This window comes from Symphodus melops (genome assembly GCF_947650265.1).
Source record: "Symphodus melops genome assembly, chromosome: 3".
In the NCBI taxonomy this organism is placed as follows: Eukaryota; Metazoa; Chordata; class Actinopteri; order Labriformes; family Labridae; genus Symphodus; species Symphodus melops.
Window position 1 is genome coordinate 24,568,832 of NC_136693.1, and position 23,225 is coordinate 24,592,056.

General features: G+C 39.9%; 1 protein-coding gene across 2 annotated transcripts in view; it reads right to left on the minus strand.

Moving 5' to 3' along the window:
- Positions 1-20,525, minus strand: part of adamts17 (ADAM metallopeptidase with thrombospondin type 1 motif, 17) — a 79,949-nt gene extending 59,424 nt beyond the window's left edge. For both annotated transcript variants that reach the window (XM_079339972.1, XM_079339971.1), the window contains exons 1-3: positions 20,023-20,525; positions 19,304-19,659; positions 11,494-11,665 (exon numbers count right to left, since the gene is read on the minus strand). In XM_079339972.1, coding sequence (XP_079196098.1) covers positions 11,494-11,665; positions 19,304-19,659; positions 20,023-20,080 — 586 coding nt within the window. In that variant the 5' untranslated portion in view covers positions 20,081-20,525. The remainder of the gene's footprint in view (positions 1-11,493; positions 11,666-19,303; positions 19,660-20,022) is intronic.
- Positions 20,526-23,225: the final 2,700 nt, after the last annotated feature.

The window sequence follows — 23,225 nt, forward strand, 5'->3', positions numbered from 1 at the left end:
TGCACTAAGCAGAGTCTTATTTTTACTACATATCCAAGATGGCGGAAGAAGCAATAGAGTCCATCACTACCGAGTGCTGGCAATGAAGATTAGCTATACATCAATCCAGATAGGGTCAGTTGTATTTTGTAATTTTGGTAACTTTACGAAACTCAACTTAAAAATCAATGACAATGTTAGTGTATGCCATAGTTAGAACATCATTAGTAGCTTTAGCCCAACTTTGTGATGAACCAAACACGTGTTCACCCTCCTGAAGCAGTCTGCAGAGCTCTAGCTCAGTGAACCTCTTTAACAGCTGACACATTGTTTTTGAAAAGGTAAACATATTGTATGGGTTGATTTATTATGGAATTAAAAAAAGAAAAAAAAAACAGTCGAAAACTTATTTTGTCAAGCCTCATATGTGAGGCTGAGAAATTACTAGATACAGCCTCCATGTATATCCACATTGTTTTTGAGATATTTTTCCCAAAATAAGCAATGTAGCAAAGCATTAAAAGTTACTGCATGGCCCCTTTAACACATAAGAATGGTTTATAGATTTAAAAGATGTTAATGTTAAAATCAATTGGTAATAAATGATGAATGCACTTTTGATCCAGCAGATTAAAACTGAACTTAGTCAAAGCATCAATCCACTCCCTTATTTTGCTCCTCTTCATCACTATAATTAGTGCTGACATTAATTCGGCTTGTTAAGGGTGTTAGGAGGTTTTTACATTCCTCAATGTATTTAACTGGGGGCTGCAGAGTCGATGTGGGTCTACTTCTTTGAGGCCCTCAGCAGACACCTCTGCAGAGGCCAAGTTCGAGCTTGGAAAGAGCATTGTATTGTTTGGCCCATCTGGTGTCTGTTTAGCTTGTTTCCTGGGGTGAACAAATGTGACTGATAGATGTTTTGTTCTCAGGGAAGCTCTGACAGGCCAGTGACAATGCAGGGGGCTCTCAGTAACACTGCATTAAAGATTCAACCAAGTCAGAAACCCTTAACCAAGAACCAAGAGGGCCCCAGAGTATTGAAAGCCAAAGGGCCAGAATAATTGTTGCATACATAATATATCAAGCCTTGCATCCCACACCTTGGTTTCTGCACTTGTGTTGCTCTCTGTTTTTGATGCCCTGGATTTTCTTTCTTTGAAGTTGAATACCTTCAAGCACAGCTACTGCATCAGTCTTGCAAATTATTTAAGAACAATCATTTTAATAATGTTATATAATTAACTGCATAACCTAATGACAAAACGTAAGCACTCCTTCAAACGGGATCAGGCTTTACCGAACCAAACTGTACTGATCCGTACCAGACTGCTGTGTGGAAACGGGGCTTTAATGTTGGGTCTTTGTACATAATATCACAATGAGTAAAGTCTTTACCTGCTTTTTGTGAAGTGTCTTGAGATAACATTTTGTGATAATTTAGTGCTATACACATAAAGATTGAATGGTTGATTTACTGAATTTATGTGGCAGGATTGCTATCAAAGAACAAATGGAAACACACTGCTGTGATTTTATTGTCAGAGGTTGTCTCTTAGGGAATGGCTGACTCATTGTGGGCTATATTGGTAGAGGTGAAGGGTAAGGGATATCCCCCAATACTTTTTATCAAATAGCAGCTCAATATGCAAGAAGTTAAGGTTAAGCAATGTCCATTACCAGATTCATCTGTAAAAAAAAAAAAAAAAAAAGGCATCTGTGGTTGATCTGTAGATATTTCTTAAGGTCCTGCAAACTTTTTGTTGTTCTTAACTTTAAGACGCAGGTCATCCTACATTATACTGAAGGTATGCGAGAGAACAATACAAAAAGACAATTAAAACTGCAAGCGGTGATGAAGGGCCCGAAGCAACACGTGCATGTCGGGGTGTGTTGCGATCACGGGAGTGCAACCGCAACACGTGACCAAGCAGCAGGCATTACAGTTTGATTTGTGTAAAACTCAAAGTATGACGGGACGCCGTGGCCACACTGACATTGAGTTTGTGATGATCTGATGATCAAGGTCTGGGGTAAAAGTATTAAAAAAGGAAGCTTTAAAATGTAAAATTGGGTCATTTTTTATACATTAAAAAAATTATGGCGGACTTCCTGTTGGGATTTGATCATGGGTGCAAGAGGATTTTTTGTAGGTCCTGACATGGTCAACATAAAAAAATTGTCATGCATATCGAAGAAAAAAAACGTATATGGGGAGGCCTTTTGAAAAGGTAAAAAATGAGTGTGCCGAGGCATCAACGTTTGATGGCCACGCCCTTTAACGAAATAACGTGCGGAGCACAACAGGAGATCTTCAACATGTCTAGAACACACTGACACTGAGTTTAGGATGATCGGTTAAATGCTTTTGTAGGAGATCGTTCAAATAGCTAACCTGTGAAAAATGAATTTCGGCCATTTTTCTTGCATTCAAAAAAATATGGCGGACTTCCTGTTTGGTTATGACTATGGATGTAAGAGGATTTTATGTAGCTCCTGACCTGCCCAATGAGCATAAAAAATTGGTGCATGTAGGACAAAAAAAACTCACTTATTATACCAACATGACTAGTTTTAGTTTTCTACTGGGATCATGTGTGTGATGTTTGGTGAGTCTACGCCTATATTAAGCTCCTAAACAAACTACTTCCTGTTTGTAACGAACAACGTGTTCGTATGACCACGCCCTTTGATGAAATAACATGCAGAGCACAACGAGAGAGCTTCAACATGTCAAGAACTCACAGACACTGACTTTGTGTCAATCGGATAAACGCTTTTGTCAGAGTTCTTTCAAATAGCTAACCTGTGAAACGCGAATTTCAGCCATTTAAAAAAAATATGGCGGACTTCCTGTTTGGTTTTGACTATGGGTGTAAGACGATTTTATGTGAGATCTCACATGCTTAATGTGCATAAAAAATTCATGCACGTCCGACAAAAGAACCTCTATGGGGAGGCCCTTTTGAAAATTTCAAGGGGGCACGAAACTACAAAAATATAAATTTTTTCTCCAGACCTGATGACCTTGGAAATGTTGCCGAGTTTTGATTCATGTTCAGGCAGTGAAAAATGGCGTCAAAGGGGCGGAAGGAAAAAAAGAAAAATAATTGGAAGGGATACAATAGGGTCGTTCGCACTGGTCAGTGCTTCGGCCCTAAATATGGTTTAAAAACATGACACTGAATGCCCCGATATGACAGATGAGAGCTTGTGGGAATATCAACAAAAGTAGCTCCACTTCCCCACCCAGGAAGAAAAGTGAGAAACCCCCACAGGGATCACAAAGCTGCTCCTTGTTTGGAAGGGGAAATCTGGCAATAAAAAACAAAGGGGACGTTTTTGAGTCATACAGTGACAAATTACAGTGTTTGAACTGTGAAACGAACACCAGCACCAGAGGCAAACAATGACTCTGTCTGCTCAGCACTTTGTGTGAGATCATGACTCACACAGTGCCTGATCAGCTGCTGTTTCTGGGGTCAGTCCTAAAGTCATCTTTTTCTGTTCAGGAGCTCACAGACAATAGCCACAGAAAACATCTTAAAAATGTTTTTCAATGGCATTAATCAAAACCAAAGTGTAACTATTCAGATAAAAACTTAAAGCTTTAAAAAGGGTGTTAAAAGTGTGGTGGTGAAGGATGTTCCTGAGTTTGGACAACAAAATTTATTGAAATTCCCCAAAACAATAATAACACTAACATTTTGAGAAATAAATGTTTTAGAACACCCACTTTGGTTTGAGATGGAAGCTAATCAATTTAGAAAATTCATCTAATGTCAACTGTCTAGATTCAGTACAGAGATTGGCCGACGACTCATACAAAGTACATGGAAAAAGTTAGCAGCTGTCAGTCTTAGAAGATCAAATTCCTATAAGGTCAAGTGCAAAAACGTACATTTTATAGTGAATGTTTGTCACAAACTGAATTAGGTAACATCAATTCGAAGTTTGAGTAGCAAACTCTAGTATTGAGAAAATGAATCAAACACAGAAGTGCAAAAACACGCAGTTCCTTGAATTTCCTCACAGGTCTTTCTTCTGCAGTGAGTTAATCCCCTATACATGTAGGTCCCATTTTAAAATGTCTATTTTTACAGCAGAGATGACAAGTCTTACAGACTGGCACAAAAAAAAACTTTTTGTTTTTATCACTCCTTTCTCTATTCATTACAACTAAAGACTGTTAAAACAATCAGTGTTGGTAACCTATAATATAATCATTTAAAGAAGCCCACACACTAATTTCATTTCAGTTTAAACAACTCGATTTTTTAAACAGTTTACCGGGGACTGAATTTACATAAAACTCATCCATTCTGGTTTTATTGGAAGAAGAATTATTCAAAATTTGCTGAACTAAAGCCATGGTTACGTTGACTGAGAGATGGGGGTGTTATAGCTGTTTCACAGGACGCTTAAGGCCCACCTCCTCCGCTCTACCTTCCTGTCTATGTCTGTTTCTAGATTCATCTGATGTGGGGTAGAATCAGAATTTCCAATATGGCAACCCGAACACACCAGAAACCATTGGGTGACGTAACGCAGAAGCAGTCAGTCTATGGTCTATTTTGTTTTGGGTTTACGTCAGTGTTTTTGAATAAGGTACATTCCTTCTGCACCAGGTTTATGTGCGGTCCAACTATCAACAAGGTCAGGCTGGACACGCCTCAACATGAGCTTGAACTGAGCAGTTTAGACCTTTTTCTATGGTTTAAATACGATCATGATGAGAAGCACTGCAACATTTTTTTTTTTCTATGTGACGCATGACCGGCAACTGGAGCTGCAATGATTTCACTGACATGCGTCACATAACGACCACATCCTCCTAATTGGGCAATCTATTTAAGCTGAAGGATATATGGTCTCTCCCCCCGCCCTGCTAATTTCCAGTACAGACACCAGTTATTTTCTACCCCACCACCTCCCCAGCATCGACCTGTAGGCTCTGGGTTTAGATATTATCATATCCCTCCTAAAATTTCTGCTTGTAAAATAAATCTGTGAGGAGTGAAACTAGCTTTAAACAGTTAATAGATCAGTACTTTGTAGTCTACAGTCTATAAAAATAGCCTGTTTTTATTTGGTTTTGGCATCAATAAGAGATCAGCCTTTTATTATTTTTGAACAAAACACTTGCAAAGGCAAGAAGGGTAGACTATTTCCCACTATTATATTTGTATCTTGCTTGCTTGCTTTTATTCCTTTTTTTTTTATCCACAAACTATTATAACACTGAATGCATAGGTTGAGACCTATGAGTCAAAACATGTGGCAACCGCAAGCCAGTAAAGGCGACTTGGCCATATGTTCTGAAAATGGTAGAACGAGATGAAGAAATCCTGCAGGGTTGTTGTTTCTTCAGAGTAAATCCTGATCAAAGTAACCTGTGTGATGTTTCTCCCTCAGTGAAAGAGGATCTCCTCAGGAGCAGAGGTAAGCTGCTCCACACTTGAGGAAGCAGATGCCGAGGCTCCACTGTTGCCTTCACTTCCTTTTGGTTTTTCCTGCAGATTTAGAGACAGTCTCAGATTCCTTTCGTGGAGCAGGAATTTCATTAACGAAGACGGCAGAGAGCAGGGGACTTCATTAAGAACTTGAATCAAAAAGTCTCCATGTTTCAAGATCAGACACAGCAAGTGGAGGACTGTTCTCTTTTTACTCACATGATACTTGATGCTGATTCTTAATGGAAATAAAGTCTGCATTTCTCTCCAGAGACTTTGTGGTTTTGAGGGGGGAAATGGAAGCTTTGGCTGAAAGGGGGCAGGACATGAGAGGAGGACTGAAAGAATATACTTTACATAAATGCATACACACAAGCTTTTTGTAGAATCATCTAAGAACCCGTCTAATTGAATCACACAAGTGTTAAAGCCACAAAGAGTTAAAGTGGAAAATTATTTCAGCTTAGAGTTGGTGGTAACTGCACCAAAGTATCTATTAGGGTATGTCGCGCTCAAACTTTCCAGTAATCAAGACAACAATAAAGGATCTGTAAATTGAGTCTGTAAATATTACATAATAATAAAAAAAATTATTTGTAGAGCAGTCTGGAGCAGTTTGAACAATGAGCATGTCCGTGTTTTTAACTGCTTGTTGTTGTTTTTTTTGCTCCAATCAGCTGGGAAATTTTGTTTTAAATGTGAAAACATTTCACATTATTTATAATGAGTCAATCATGGGCTTTGTATTGGTGGTGTCACTGAGACTACGCACGTTTTATACAGACTGTGACCTACACTTGTGCTGTGGTTTTTTGCAATGTCACTATTTTGCAGTTATGTAACTCCACTTCATAAAAGGATTATGGGCTGTTTGGGGATGCTGGACACTTGCACTTAGCTCCTTAGACTCATTTCACATTTTTTGAGCCTGGCGACACAATAAACTTGAAATAAGTTCGGGAGGCGGGGTTCTCATCTGAATATTATTAAAGATCGTACGCTTGTTAGCGCTAGAGGGAGCAAATGATGCACAGTTTTTGGAGTTATTAGCAGCCAAAAAAGGTCAGTGCAGCCATTCATTTGTGTCTGAGGGCATAAAATCATGCTGACAGTTAACATGGCTCTAAGAAGTGATAATAAGGGAAATTTTAACTTGACTGTATGATTTCATTCTTTAATGATTACATGAGTTAGAGTCTGTTGAGATTTCCACAAACCACTCAGCATTAGCAGTGTCTTTCCATACTCAAGTACTGTTGATGCTTTGATACTTTTTTGATCCCACCTGTTTTAAAACTACATTATTTTAAGGATATGAAAAGGTGCGGTAGAGAATTTTTAGAAAGAACTTTAGCTCTAGAGTCATATTTTTACCGAAAGCTTCAGCTAGAAAAACAAAGAGTAGTTTTAAAATTGTTAAAAAAAATGTGCATCCTTTATGGGGGTTTTTTGTGTGTTTTTTTTAACCTCATATTGGGTTCCAAGAACTTCAAACTTTGTTGCTACGGTATCAAACAGGTATCAGTATCTTTAGACCATTAAGATCAAATCTAAGATGAAGACTCAGGTATCACATTGCTGTATAGGTACCTTATACAGCATTCTGACAGTGTGTCATGTGAAAACGTGAAAAACACTCACCGCTGTAAGCCGGCTGGAGACATACACGCAGAGGAGCTGCAGCTCTGCACACACACACGCACGCACACACACACACACACACACACACACACACACACACACACACACACACACACACACACACACACACACACACACACACACACACACACACACACACACACACACACACACACACACACACACACACACACACACACACACACACACACACACACACACACACACACACACACACACACACACACACACACACACACACACAGCAATCTGCACATTTTTCTTCTTTCCTTCTAAAGAGCCGTTCTGCGTTTTTGAGTATGTCCCAGTTATGAACATATGGAAATCATTTATTTATACAGGTTGTCAGAAGTGCTGGTGGTCTTTAGCTGGCCTGGTGTTACATAACTTTGGGGGTGCAGCTCAGTTCTCAAGGTCAGCTGCTCTAGTTAACGACTGAGCACAGGGAGAAGGTGGAGAACTTCAGAGAGGGGGTTATAATTGTCTGCATGCTAACAGAACAGCAGACAGATCAGACACAGCACACATTACCCGCTCCTGAAGCTTGAATGCTATCTGTCGGCTGGAGGAATCTGACACCGATCATTCCTGCTCTGTTTTCAGAATGTTTTTTTTTCTCTCTTCACTAAAGCTCTTTCAGACAGCGATCAAGCCCCAGTGCTTTACTCCACTTTTTCACTTTTACTCTGAACCCCACAGTGGCATAACATCGGGGCCTCAGCGTATCATTTTAACCAGTTAGAATGTTTACACGCACAGAAAAGTGGAGCAACAGTTATGAGCCTGTTAAGGTCGTTGAATTAATCTTTTGCCCTTGTCTCCTAATCCATTAAAAAAGCTAGTGGGAGAATACATTCATTGACTTTAGTATGTTTGACTCTTCTTCAGTAGGTTGTGATATATCCCTTTTTAGCGAGTATCTACTGGGCCTTCTTCTATAGTCGACCTACTGCGTCACGAACCAAACAATCATAGAAGTTTACCAGGCTTCTGTGATGCATCTAGGTGGCCGTAATCTTTAAGTGGGGTAGCTGTAGTTATATAATAATGAATGTCTATGACAGCAGGAGGTCTATAGAGAGTATGCACGTGACAGTAGATGGAGTCAGTGACTGGCAGAAAGCAAAGACTGGTGAACCAATAAGAAGTCATCAGTAAAGTCAAATACGTGAATGAAATAAATGAGAAGTGCGGTCTGTTCTGATATTAGTCCTTGACTTTGTTCTCTGTGGCCAATATTGATCCTCAGGTGACGTTTTAATAGAAACCTTTATATATGTACAATAACATTGCGTAAATTAAAACCACAGGAGGGAAGAAGTGCAGTTACAGTTTAATACTGTAAACAGGGTACAGCACATCATGGAGACTACAAACAGAGTCAAAGACTGATGGCTCAGCATCTAAGCACCACAGAATGTGTATTTATGCTCCAACATAAACTCTGATTAACATTTTACATCGACAGATTGAATAAAACATTTTGGTCCATAAATATGTATTACAGATTAAAGTAAATCATTGACTTAACTACACTTATATTTGGTCAAATACTAAAGTTACTTCGACACATGTTTCAGGAAGTGAACGTATCTAATCCAATTAACGGTTCCTGTTTATACTACTGACTTTTAGTCAGATTAACTTCTATTTTTTCAAGTTGCCTTCACACAATAACAGGACTCTGTTATCCCGACAATGATTCACAGACTGTTTAATTTCACTAAATAGGTCAAAATGATGCTAAAATAATGACAAAACACACAACAAGCTAGAGAAAGAGTTGAGAGAGGCAGCAGTTGACCAGCACTGTCTTTTACTGTCGGGTTAAAATTATTGTTTTTGTCAATGGAGTCTCAGAGCTTTAAAAAGTGAGAGAGAGAGAGAGAGAGAGAGAGAGAGAGAGAGAGAGAGAGAGAGAGAGAGAGAGAGAGAGAGAGATGTTACAGCTGTTTCAAGTTTGACAAAGCTATAATTTACTGAAGTCAGACACACAAAATCTGAGCCTGAAAGTGACAAAAACAAGAAAACTTGTTGGATTATGTTTGACTGATCACGATGATTATGTTGCAGTCATACCGGCATGTTACAGCTGCTGACTGAAGTCATCTACGGGAGCAATTCTGAAATGTTTCAAGCTATTAAAAGGCCCTGTTTCAACCAAAGGCCCCCAGAACTAAATGGTTCAGGGTCTTCTCTTGAAGGACCTAAAAGGTTCCTTTTAGGGATTTTATGTAAATCAAGCTGTATTGTTTTGTGAATGACTTCATTCATTTACAAAGGAAGAGAGACAAGTGCTGTGTCTAGTGCCATTAAAGGAAAGAGGACTCTGATGAAAATGTTAGAAGAATTAGCCCTGGATACCTCACTCCCCTCATTTCACCAAGACACACCTGTTAGGAAGAAAAATGATATTAACCCCTGCAATGAATTTCTTAAAGTTAATATTTGGGTAAGGTATTTATGTGATTATGAAGTTTAAACTTTTGAATATCAGATTTGTTTTTATTGTGAATACTTCGTATTTTGAAATTGGATTACTAAAACAGATTTTCTGTCACCAAAGTTAGAATATTTCTTATTTAAAGATGTTTTTTTATATAATGGAGAATAATGTCAGTCATTATTTTACACAAACATAAATGTTGATTATTTCTGTAAAAGTCAAACCAAGTTGTTTCATCTCCATGAGTGAATAACTTCAAATGCACTGAAAGTAAAACTAACCATCAGTGTGTATTCACACACACACATTGATAGATAGGTGTGACCTGTGATGTCAACAGACTGGAAAACGCTATACAAGCTTAAGTCCATTCACCACTGACTTTAGATACCTGACAGGTAATGTCAGGGCATTGTCTGATCATTGGAAAATTACCCTTTTAAATGTTCAGTAAATTATGTAGAGTGGTCCAAAGTATGGTGAACAGATCATATCCTGAGGTCCTTGCCAATATTACACTTTTAGAGTTCCTTATTTAAAAAGACTCATAAGTCAGTCCTTTATTCAAAGGATGTCATGCTTCTAGGTGGATCCCAAACTAAAAGCGGCCTCTGTTGTGCGCTATAGACAAAATGAAATCTTTGATGTAAATTTCTCAAACCTCAAAATTCCAAAATCTTGGCGAAAGAGACGATAAGTGTTGGGGGAAAAAATGCTCACCATTGATGAAAGATCCATAAAGATCAGAGTGAGTTGGCTCTGTGTTTGATGGTGTAAACAGCGAGGAGCTCAGCAGGTTCCAACAAGAACGTAGCAGAGAGGAGATCCACATTAAATAAGGGAAACATCTGTATTTCTTACAGCCTCTCTGACTACACGGTGGAGCTGAATGAACATTAAAGAGTTCTGAGTGCTCTGATACTGATGATTTATCAGCTCTGACTCCGCGGGAGGTTTGACTGTCCTGTTTTCAGAGTGCCTTGCTCTCTGTGCTGTGTGCTGCACTGACGAGGCATTTCAACGATTGTCTGGGGTTTCTGAGGTGAGCCACTTTCTGCAAAATGACACCACACCCATCCACTGTAATCTGACTATTAAGAATTAAAATATGTCTTGCCTCAGACACTGGAGCCCCTCCTGTGTCAGTCGAGTACTGCCGCTAAGAAAGTCTGAGATCCCTTTTCAGGAGCTATTTGTGCTTAAAATCCTGATTGAAGAAAGTTAACTTTAGTCAAATTTAAAGAAAACATACATGGCAACTGTTCGGAAGTTGTTCAGAGACGCGTTAGCAAGCTGATTATCAGCAACAGTCTTAAAGAGCACAGCAAAGACACACAGCCGCGGTGAAGCTCTTATATGAAGGATGAATACTGTGGGACGCCTGTGGTCAAGTGGTTAGGGCGCTCCCCATGTACAGAAGCTGCAGTCCTCACAGCGGGTGGCCCGGGTTAAAATCTGACCTGTGGCTCCTTTACTGCACGTTATTCCCCATGACATCTGTCCTTTATTTAAAACTCAATGTACTATGTCCTAGCTCTACAATAAAGACATAAAAAGCCCCCAATTAACCTTAATAAACAGTATTCTATTAGAACGCTCTTCCTCCTAAATACTATGTGTTTCAAAACAATCTCTGTTGTTTTAATCGTATCAAAAGAAGCAACCAGAACTTTAAAAATGATAGATCCATTTCATAAAACTGGTGAAACACTGGCAATTTAGAAAGTGTGAAGGAGCTCCCTTGCACATTTTGGTCATTAAAAACAAGCTGTTACCCAATCGGCTGCCTAGGTCCTGTTTTGTTGTTGTACTTGTATGTATACAAGCACTGTATCTAAATAGTTTGATTTTCCCTTAAAGTAAATCAAAGTTCAAAATTCTAGTATCGTAAAAGTCCTACTCTCAGTATATGTTAGTCTGAAGGCCTTGAAATTAGTGTGACCTCTCTCTCACCTTGCACAGTCCCACAGTAGACGGGCTGCTCAGCATCTGGAGCAGAGCTGGACTCTACAGAGCGTCGTTGTCGCTGCAGCCGGTGTTTGTGTCCAGAGAACGACTGTGACGGCTCGTATTCCCCCAGCGGCTGGATGAACAGGCTTTCATCCCCAACCTGGATCAGTCCAGTCTGTGCACAAAACAGAGACATGTATGAGAAGAAACCATGACCATCCCCTGGAAAGAGTTCACAAGTAGAAGATAGATGTTGTTTAGAGAGAGCTTACACTTAATGTAACCTTCAGGAAGATGATGTACTCGTTCAACAGAAATAATTCTCCTGTGTCTTTATTACCTGTTTTTGATGTCAGCTATTGTTGAAGAATTAAGAGACCCAAACTCAGTGCTGGGCAGATTCCTAAAGTCATGCCAACATCCTGACAGTGTGACAGTACACCAGTCTGCAAGAGACCAGGACCCTGATTTAATAATACACCAATGTTTAGTTTACTAGCTTCTTTTAGGCTTTCTTTAAATTGAAATGAGGAAATGTTTTCTCTGGCAGTCTCAAGAAGAACATCCATTTCTCTTCTCTTCTGAGGACTTGACCTTGTATGGCACTTTTTTCGTTTTCTCACTACTGAAAGCCCTTTTAAGCCGCATGTCACACCCACTACAACTTACCACCTTTCTATTACTGAGAGGTTCAGGAGGTTCTTTGTCCCCACAGCCATTAGGCTTCATAACACACAGGTCAATGGTAGCAGCTCAGGACTGGAGCTGTGACCGTCACTGCCTGCCTTTTTCTTGTTTCTCTACCTAACACCCTGGGGAATTAGTGCCATGATAACAAGTATTTAGGACTGCAGAAACGTTCAGTGTTTAATCATTGATGAACTGCTTCTATGTTTTAAATGAACATGTTTATGTTCAGTGTTTGCCTTTTTAACTCATGTGCAGTGGGCCACTCCTGAATTTCCCAGAGGGGATGAATAAAGTATATATTCACTCAATGATGAGGCTGCTATGTAAAGTTTCCATCAGTATCACTAACTAATCCATTCTTACACATTCATACAACGCCAGCGAACCAGCGGGATCACTTCAGGTTAAGACTCTTGCCTAAGGACACATAGAACATGCAGCTGCATGCTCTCGCTCAGCTCAAAGTTCAGTTCTGATTCAAATTCATTTAAATCAACTAATTCATAGTTCCCCATTTAAATTGTAAACACTTTAGTTTACAGTCCAAACAGTGAACTAGCTCATGTGCAGTTATTTATTTTGTCTGATTTATAAGCTGCACTCAGCTACTCTTTTTCAGTTGTATGGAAGCCCTAAGAGGACATGCAGCTATACATTTTACTTTTTTCTATAACGTTTTTTTTTTTTGAGACAGCTGAAAAAAAACTTTCCATTACAAGAAAACAGTAAGTAAGACGTTTTAACCCCTTGAAGCCTATTGTCACGAATTTGCATCTAACCGCTTCTGCTCCAAATGCAGCCAAAATAGCGTCTGTATTCCTCCACTGCACTTTCAATACATATACAATACGTTTCAATACGTATGTATTTTATGTTATTGTCAAATAAACATTCTCATCTTAATTTAGCATCTACTTGAAAGCAGAAACATGTAAAAGAAATGTTTTAATACTTGGAAACAAATTCAGGCGTCAAGGAGTTACGGCTATAAACTATATATGATGAACATATCTTGGTTTTAGTAGTTATTCTTTACAGGAAAGAGAGAAAATGTGCATATTCAGCTGTGAATTTAATGCATATTAATACAATACATACTTATGACATACTCTTTACTTTAAAAAAAGCTGTTTTCCATATTTGCTACATAATATCTATACACAATATGGATTGTACACAGAAGAAGGCGAGGAGGGAGGGAGAGAATGAGAGGAAGATCACACAGTAATAAATATCATCTGTAGCCATAGCATATTGAAGGCCATTGTTTTTTTCTTTAAATATAGAGTCAGCAGGGACTCAAAGAGAGTCTCGTGGAGAGAGTCAGGTTAGTTCTTTCTCTGTCTCAACAAAGAAGATGCCAACCAGCCAGACTGCAGCTCTAACCACGCGACTTCAAAGCTCTGCACTTTTCCTTTAAAGCTGGAACACTTCCTAACGTCTGATGTGGTTTTCTTAGGACATTTCATCTCATGTCTTTTCTTGGGATATTGTCTGATCTGAGATGGTTATTTTTTTGGGAGAATATCAGTATACCAAACGAAAGACTTATACACACAAACTTACATACATTGTGTTCACACTTGTGTTCATGTGTGTATTTATAACATATAAAACGTTTATATGTGAGTATGTCTGAAAAGAGTTGCAGAAAGAAAGGGAGAGATGTCGATATGAGCAGAGCCATGATGCTTACAGCTGATTGGTTAAGGACGTTAAATCACTGCAAACAGAGGCGTGTGGTCGGTCACAGCCTGGAGTCTCACTTTAAATTTTCTGATTTATAAATAACAGTAACGTAAACAGGAGGTCAAGTTTGATCATACATGACTATAAAAAACAAAAAAGAAAATTGTTAAATGTGTTTCTAAGTAATGTTGGTTACGATGACATAACATTATATATAATGTTATAATACATATATATATATTATGTTATATGTTTTAGGTAGAGTTTAAAAACTTCCAAATCATACCTTGTTGAAGTAAGATCTCACAAAGGTTAAGTCTCTATACAACAACAGCAGAGCAAACAAAGCTGGTCACTATGAACAGAGCTGCTCTGACTATGGCTTTGTGGCATGTCAGAGAATAGAACAGCAACTCAGTCAGTCTGCTCTCAGCTGAGCCCCAGAGCTTATCAATGGTATTAAAAACGTGTGATGATGACTGGATGATGGACTGTAGCTAGAGTTGCTAACTGTCCCATATTAGCTGAGAGTCTGAGACAATCTGTATTTTGAACCTTGTGTCTTATATTCAGAAAACTTCTCTGTAATCACTACATGACATGACTCAGCCAGTACCCTTCAAACAATGATCACATCAGTCAACTGACAGCCGTCACCCAATCACAGCCCCACTTATGTGCAACAGATTGAGAAGAGCTGCAACATTGATCCGATGGAAATCATTACAAAAACCTTTGTTAAAAAAATGTGATCCTAATTTTGTTGCCATATGTTAATCATTTCTTGCAGTGGTGTGAAGTTGTTAAAGTCACACTGCGATGACAGTTGCACACAGTGTTGTATAACAATTGGCCAGCTTAGGTTTAAATGTGCTCTATGAATAAACTTTAGAGTAATTTATCACAATAATGATAACAATTTAATGATTTAAGGAAAACTATTCGAAAAATTGTTCATCCACAACTGTTTTTCCGTGACGAAGCTGGATGTTACCAACCTAAAAAATAGATCTTTGATGAAACTCCGACAAAAGATATTTTTTGTTTTCGGTAATGAGACGAAATGTGATGAGAACATTTATGGTGGGCTGTCGGACAAAAGCCATGTGCGCTGCAAGCATGGAGCAAGAAGAGCAATTACTCTATGTGTGTGTGTGTGTGTGTGCGTGTGTGTAAGGGGTTATGTCTGTGCTCTGGGGCAACCAGGCAGACTGATCCTCAGGGTTAGGGACAGCGTCTGTGACCGGGTAGTGTTACAGGCTGCACCATATGGAGACCAGTGTCACACATTCAAACTGTATAACTTGTGTTTGTGTTTTTTGCTTGTCCTACTCAACGTGTCACTGAGCATATCCTGGTTTGTTCCAATGAATGAAAATTAGGTTTAAAAGCATTTGAACATTTTCCCCTCACATCCAGCAGCTGTGATGAAAAGAAAGACGAGGCAGGAGAGGATGAACCAGCACAAACACAATACAAAAATCTGCTCTGGCCAGCAGCCAGTTGCAGATTTAGTCTGAGTTTAAAGGCATCTGGGGTACTCACTGTGTGTGTGTGTGTGTGTGTGTGTGTGTGTGTGTGTGTGTGTGTGTGTGTGTGTGTGTGTGTGTGTGTGTGTGTGTGTGTGTGTGTGTGTGTGTGTGTGTGTGTGTGTGTGTGTGTGTGTGTGTGTGTGTGTGCATGCGTCTAGTGTGTGTTTGTGTGTGCTTGTTCATTTGTTTGTGTGAAGTCTGGACAAATACAGACGGCTGAGATGAAACACACCATATGCACACGTATTAGGCAGAGTGACAAACCAATGTCTGATAAACTCTTATTTAAGGTTTAAGGTCAAACTTTTCAATAGCATATGTTAGTAAATGATACAACTCTGTGACTCCCATGTTTAATGACTAAAAGATAGAAAAAACAGAGCTTTAGTCATATGTTTAACCAGAAGCTGATGTGAGAGAAAGAGAGAGAGTGCTGTCTAAATTAGAGCCCGACTGGTTAATAAGCCACCTGATAATATCAGCTGACATTAGCATAGCAAGTGACTTTTGGTATCGGTAAATTTTACTGCAGATGTGTCACTACGTTTATTTACCAATCAAATCACATTTCATTTGAATTTCTTCCTGGCTGTTGCCAGCAGAGTGTGCTATATGGATTACAAGAATCTTTTTCACTCTGACCAGCTTGTCTTCTTCTTAAATATCTTTTTCTCAAGTATTTCAGAACGGCAATTAAAGGGTTCAACACAATTAATATGTAAATACATATCTTCATGTTTCAATCTCTATCGGCCAATATATCAGTATTCCATTTTTTCTCTTCCCAATATTGATAGAGACATCAGCCCCAAACTTCTCATAATGGTCAGGCCCTCGTCTGAATTGCACAAATATGTTAGCATTACAGTACCAAAATATTACAAATGTATTGGTGCAATTTTGTGCAATGCAGTTTGCCAGCAGTTTTTGGTCATTGAAAAAAAAAAAAAAAAGAAATTCCCATAAGTGCAAAAAGTTCAGAGAGCTCAGTTTTAAAGAGTAACACTTGCATGATGGCTGCACATCATGTTACATTTGACACCTTTCATGAGTTTCTGCGAAACTACAGCAGGGAAACTGACTTTTACTTCTATGCATGATTAGTGCAAATCATGTTTTAACTGACTTTTCTTACCTTGCCTCATTTCTCTTAATGTACGGAGGAAATAACGGAGCTCAGTTCACTTTCAGAGCCGGCCTGTTTCTGCTGAGGAGCCTTCCCTCCTACCTGAACACTCACTTTACATAAGAGACTTAACCAAATGCCTCAGCTAATGTGGACCTTCACTGCTCACAGTGGGGAAATTCATATTTTCTTTAACCCCCCTCCACAGGGAGGTCAGGCTGTTACCGAACAGCAGAGAAGAGATGGAGAGAGCAGGACAGGGTGAAGCTTTCTCTTTCCAGATCTTCTGTTTTCTAATCATTCTCATTCATTTACTTTCATCTCCACTAATCCAGATTTAGGACCAAGCTTTACTCACAATTTCTGTTTAATAGAATGGACAACATCCCATTAAACCGAATGAAAAAGGTGGCTGAACTATCACACTGTTTTCATGTGATAAATAATTTTGGTCTTCTTGAGATCTTAACTTACTCATCTCTTATCTGTGAACAAAGGCATCGTGGTATGTTGTGGTCTGGCCTATCACGGTAACCAGCTTGAGAAAACAGCAATGAACAGCTTCGGTCTTCTGCAGTTATGATATCAGCTGTGATGAGAGTCTTGTTCTCTTTTCTTTGGTTTTGACTTCACCACTGGAGTTACATACGGTTACAAGACAGACAGACAGACAGACAGACAGACAGACAGACAGACAGACAGACAGACAGACAGACAGACAGGGTTTACACATTATTGAGAGACATGCTTCTCACACACACAGGCCCGAGCGGTTGGGTGTAACGTGCCTTGCACCTCGGCAGCGAAAGTACAAGAACAACTTTCGTATTTTGGTCCACACCTGTGTCGGTGGAGGAGAGCAGAGGCTTTAATAAAGCGGAGGTGTCACCAAACAGTAGTTTGTTTTGGTTTTATCTACTGGACCAAAAAGTCACACATTCTTCCTTTAACCTTTCATAACACTTTCATGAGCTATTTATCATGCTTTTAATATAGATCACAAGTTAACTTGAATGTTTATTCTTTTGTAACCCGAGAATGTGTAGCATTATTTATTATTGCTTATCAGTCATGCATCATTTGTTATGGCTTACAAGCCTCACTCACTCAGCACTCTATGACAGCACTTTGAATGATGAATGGGATGTGTGTGTGTGTGTGTGTGTGTGTGTGTGTGTGTGTGTGTGTGTGTGTGGTTTGTTTAATGAGCTGTGCTGTCATTCATGTGAATTATGTTCAGGCTGATACTTTTTTTTACACAACTGAAGTTCCAAACAGATAAATAAATACAGTTATTTGAACTGAATTGATTTTCAGCGCCGACAGTAGAAACACTGAACTGCTTATTAGAGCTTTTTTTTTACTGGATTTGATCACCAGATCTGTTGTGAAACATCAGCAGAGGACTTCTGCTTGAACTTGCTGAATGATGAAGCTTCATTTGATCACTCAGTTTCTTAAGTTTTAAGTGCAAACATGTGATGCGAGTGTTTTCTAACCAGTGGTTAGAGACGTGGACTTAAATGGACGGTCATAAAACAAAGCAAAACGTTAAATCCATTCCCTTACATAAATACTTGTGTAGTTTCTTTTCAAACGCAATGTGGTTCGAGCTGTGTCACCTTCAGGTTCAGTGCACATAACCTCACCCTGCAGCAAAAGGTCGACCTGGTCCCCGCTCACTATAATGCCCATGTAGGCTTGGTGCTCGCTCTGTGCTGTTGTAGCATGCTGTCTGCAGAGACCTTCAGTGGTTGACGAATGAATGTGTGAAAGTGGAGGAACGAGCTGCCAGTGAATGTGGATCTGTGAAAACTATGACCACAACACTGCACTCCTGAACACTGTGAGTTTAGCAGGAACACATTAGCTGAGAAGACCTTAGATCTACAATTCTACAATCCATTTAGCCAGACGCTTTGGATAAAAGTCGTACATGAGAGAGAAAGTGCAACACAGGCAAGGTTCCAGAGGAGGAAACAAAGTAAGTCAGTGTAAATAAACTGCTTTAAGTCTGATCAGACACAAGGTGCTGAAAAGCGGTGCACGGAAGCACAGCACTTTTTTGTGTTATAATCAAGTTACTATGTCATCATCAACTATATCGACAGCTGTTCATCAGAGTTTATGTCAGCATAAAAAAACATCCTAAGTATTATCATCGGCTGCTGAATGAAAACGGAGAGGGCACTGTTTTAACTGTGCCAAAACATTGGCCACATTTCAGTTCGAAACATTGGCAACACGTTTGTGCAAATTAGAGTGTGCAGGAGTTTGCCTGCTATTTTTGTCATTTAAAGCAAGGAATTACACCACAGGACTTGTTGATGGGGTATCAAACAGGTTTCAGGATCATTACATTTTTATTTTTTTTATTTGCTAATGTATAGAAAGTTTAAAACAACCCTTATCTTGACTGTGAAATGCATTTGAGAGCTCCACCGAAAGCTTCGGTTTGCTCCCTCTTAAAGAAGAAAAATTAAGATTGTTGAAATGACTCCAGAAGAAAACGTTTTTTAGCAACACTCTGGGTCGATTCTCAATGCAGCCTTATGAATTCATCTTTGAAATCTGAGATCTCTGCAGGCATGTCAAATACTCTGCCGGTTGAAGAGTGTCGGGGTTTTTTTTAACTGGCAGGTGAGGAGGTTTAACAGATTAACTGAGTGAAGAGCCAGCAGCCCCAGTTAACAACCTGCCTTTCCATGGTTTTACATTTAAACGTGTGGAGCTCAGCTGCTTGGACTGCATGACATAAGAAAGAAGATGGATTTACCAGGCCTCCACAGGTGCTCACTGATGCCAGAGAGTCCGTGTGGTTGACGACGGATCCGGAGTAAAAGCAGCGCTGATTGGTGGATAATCTGCTCACAGCTGCGGGCTGCTCCCTCCGCCTCTCCTCCACCACGAAACCCCCCGACAGAAAGTCAGTGTCCCGCGTCAGGTTTAGATACAGGGTCCTTCCAAAAGCGGGCACTGACAGTATTATATGACCCGGGTCACGCTGCCCTCCCCCCGGGACGTCAAGGGAGCGCTGACCGCGGCGCCGCAGCGTGTGGACGGCGGACAGGTGCGCCTCCTGTCCGGACAGCAGCCAGGGAACCACTTCATCTGTGTCCTGCTCAGACTGGGCTGTGGGGAAAGACACTTTCCATCAAACAACGGCCACATAGAAGAAGAAAAAAAATCTCCTGTCCTGACTCCATGAACTGGATGAACTGTCTGCTCTAATGCTCCGTGACTCGCTCAGCCACGTTCAACTTAAGAGCTCAACTTGCAAAAATCCGCAGAAACTCCGTGCAAAGCATTTCTGCAGCGATTACTTCTGCTCTCTTTCGTGCACAATCTTACCAGCACACTGTCGACTTCCTCCATCTGATAAGTAACACATTGAGTCCCTGAGCTGAGGAAACGGATTGCTGTGGTTGACCTATATCTAAGAGAAACAGACGGAGCCTACATGGCACAGAGCTGAGGCGGAAAGTCAGTACTCACCAGCAGATCCGATGCAGAGCAGAGAGAGGAGCAGATGGGGAACATGGCAGTGGAGCATGATGAAGCGACGCAGGCAGAAGAAGTGGGGGAAAAAGAGTGGATGAGTTTACTGTGAGGGGCTTTGCAAGGCGCAAAGCAGACTGCGCAACTCTTTCAAAGTTGGATAAGTTGCAGTAATTCAGTCTGTAGTGAGTTTATAGCGCAGGACACGCCTCCGCCGCCCGGCACCGCCTCATCTCATGTCACATTGGTATCTGCAGGCCCTGACCCGAGAAAACCGGAGGAGTTCCGGCCTCCTTATTGGTCAGAGAGGATGTCTGTCATTTTCGGGGGTTGAAACCCTACACGTGGTTTCAAGTGGAGAAAAAAAGTGCAGCTTTCAATGGTTTTGTGTGTGACAGTGTGTTCGTGGCCATTATAACCCCACTTTATTATAATCCGACTTTATTATAAGCCCTCTTTATTATAACCCCTCTTTATTATCACCCTTTTTTATTCGAATCACATTTAACTCCACTCGATTATTAAAACACTATTAAAACCCTCCTCTGTCAAACAAGAAAACACTTATTATAATCCAACTTTATTTTAATGCACTTTTATTTAAACCTCGCTTTTTTCAATGCTCATGTTTTCTTTATCATGAAAGTTTTGGTGCTGAAGAAATTCTTTTTCATCATTTTAGGTTTGTAGGAGTAAACTTTTTCAATAATAATGAATACAAGAAGAATAAACTGTAAATAAGTGTCACTGATCAGTGATTGGTGGGGGAACTTAAAGACCCCTAGATTTAAAAAGTAGAATGTCAAATAAAAAACATCTCATTATCACATGATAACAACATAGTTCTCACGTGATAACCCGTGAATTTCTTGTGATCTCGAGGAAAACGATTGAAAATATGACTGACAATATGAAGCCAGTGCTCATCAACGCCATCAGGCAACATTTTGCAGTGCAACAAGTGTTTGCTGTCAGATGGGCCCTCTTTAGGGAGGTTTCCTACTGTCAATGCAAACTTTGCACACTCTGCGAACCTGCAGAAATCCATTGGCAGAAGATGTGTAATGTGTAGGTCAGAATATATAAAGTCAAACAGCCACCAACAAATTAATCTCAACGTAGATATAGGTCCCACATGGAGGTTTTAGTAGTTTTAAATCCTCTAAGCCAGGGGTGTCAAACTCCAGTCCTGGAGGGCCGGCTTCCTCAGACTGTTAGACGTCTCCCTGCTCCAACGAAGCTGAATCCAATGAGTGACTCGTTATCAGGCTTCTGCAGAGCTTGATGACAACACAAAAGCAGGTGTGTTAGAGCAGGGAGACATCTAAAAGTCTGAGGAAGTCAGCCCTCCAGGACTGGAGTTTGACACCCATGCTCTAAGCCGATGGACCAGATTCAAGTAATACACCTCTCCCCCTCTCTGATTTCCCACTCTCAGCTGTCCACTTGAATGAAGGTAACAAAAAGTGATGGAGGACTTTCAGAGCCTTCATTCTGAGTAGTCTGAAGGCAACAATTTGTGTCAAACATGAATTGATTTACTATATGAACACTGCTGAAAATATTATACTGTACGTCACTTTGATCTTGGTCTGCTTTTCTTTGATTCAACAAACAAAGAGAAAGGCCCCAGCCCCTTGGCAAACAGCTACAACGCTATCGCTTGCAGTCAGATTAGCCACCACTTTAAATTATGCTTTTAACTCTTATCCTTCACAAAATCAAGACCAATAAGTTACAAAAAAAATCCACCAGGCTAAAAACTCGTTTTTATATCTTCTGTCAAAACAGGCATTTTAAAATCGCTCTTTGTGGTTAAAAAAATCAGCTTCTTCTACGGAGACCAAAATGTTTTTTTTAACCAGGATGTAAAAATGTTTCTGCTGCAACATTTAATATTTTAAGATGGGACCTGAGTGGGATGCCATGGCTTTTTCAGAGAGCCTCAAGTGGACACTTGAGTAACTGCATTTGTCTTTGCACTTGTGTGATAGCCTCATTGTGTTTACACTGGAGCTTTTCATTTAGGATAAATGGACTAAATCCAAATGTATCTGTTAAAATGTGATGACTTTGTCACTTGTGTGCTCAGAGTGTATCTTAAGTGTCTGACAACATAACTGGAGTAATCCAAACACTATATCTTACTATCTACTTACTATCTCTTGGCTTCGTTGGTGCTCAGGTTTTTTGAGGTTTTTTTGCTTGTTTTTTTTTTAATAACTCAATTTGCATTATTTGGAAGTGGCTGAGATCACTGACAGGTCAGTGTGTTGTAGCTGTTTTTTAGTTTATCTAAGGTTTGGCACTGTCTGAAATACCTATATGTGGCAACTGCTACGGTTGGTAGGCAGAGATAATGTCCATGTTTTATACGGTAATGATACTGTACTGTTGTTAATATCCCAACCATACACCAGTGCTGCAAACTGAAGAAAACCACTGGAGCTATTCTAATCTTTGTGCACCTTTAGTCATTTCATCCCATATGCCAATCTGCCACCTTTTTGTCAACAGTTCCAACCTGACACAAAGCCCCGCCCATACAAAAGTTATTGTCCCTTTTTTTTTTTTTTTTTTAGAAAAAATTGACTTGTCTAAGCAAAGCAACAGCTTTGAAAATAATCTTAAAGGGACTTTAGTCCAAGTCTTAGAATCCATTACCAGTGTCATTTCTTCTACTCTTAGGGCCAATTGGTGTTTAATCCCTGCTGCCAGGTTCAAAAACCAGGGGAAGTCCTGAAACCAGATGAGAGGAGGCTGTTGGTCTGCTTCTTCACAAGTGCTTGTCGGATGGTTGACTAGCTTTGATCCCCCTCCCCCACACCTTTTCTGTTTAACCATTCCTGTAACTTTTTGAAACTTACAACCCTCCACCCACCCCCCCCCCCCAAACTCACACACCCACATGTTGTACAATCACTCCGTTAACCTGAAACCCATCCTGCCTTTTCCTTCCATCAATGACTCCTGTAGCTCCTGAGTTAAGCATGGCATGTGTTTCCACATCTCCGCAAATATGTGTAATTCTTGCTCTAGAAATCATAATGTTGATACCTTCAAAGACATTTAACTCAGGATAATTTCTGTTAGACTTACATATACATGTATTTAAAAGTGTAGTTTTAGACTGACTGACAAATTAATTAAATCAAAGTTAAGCTTACAGTATCTTAAGCCACTTCACAAATACATGTCGG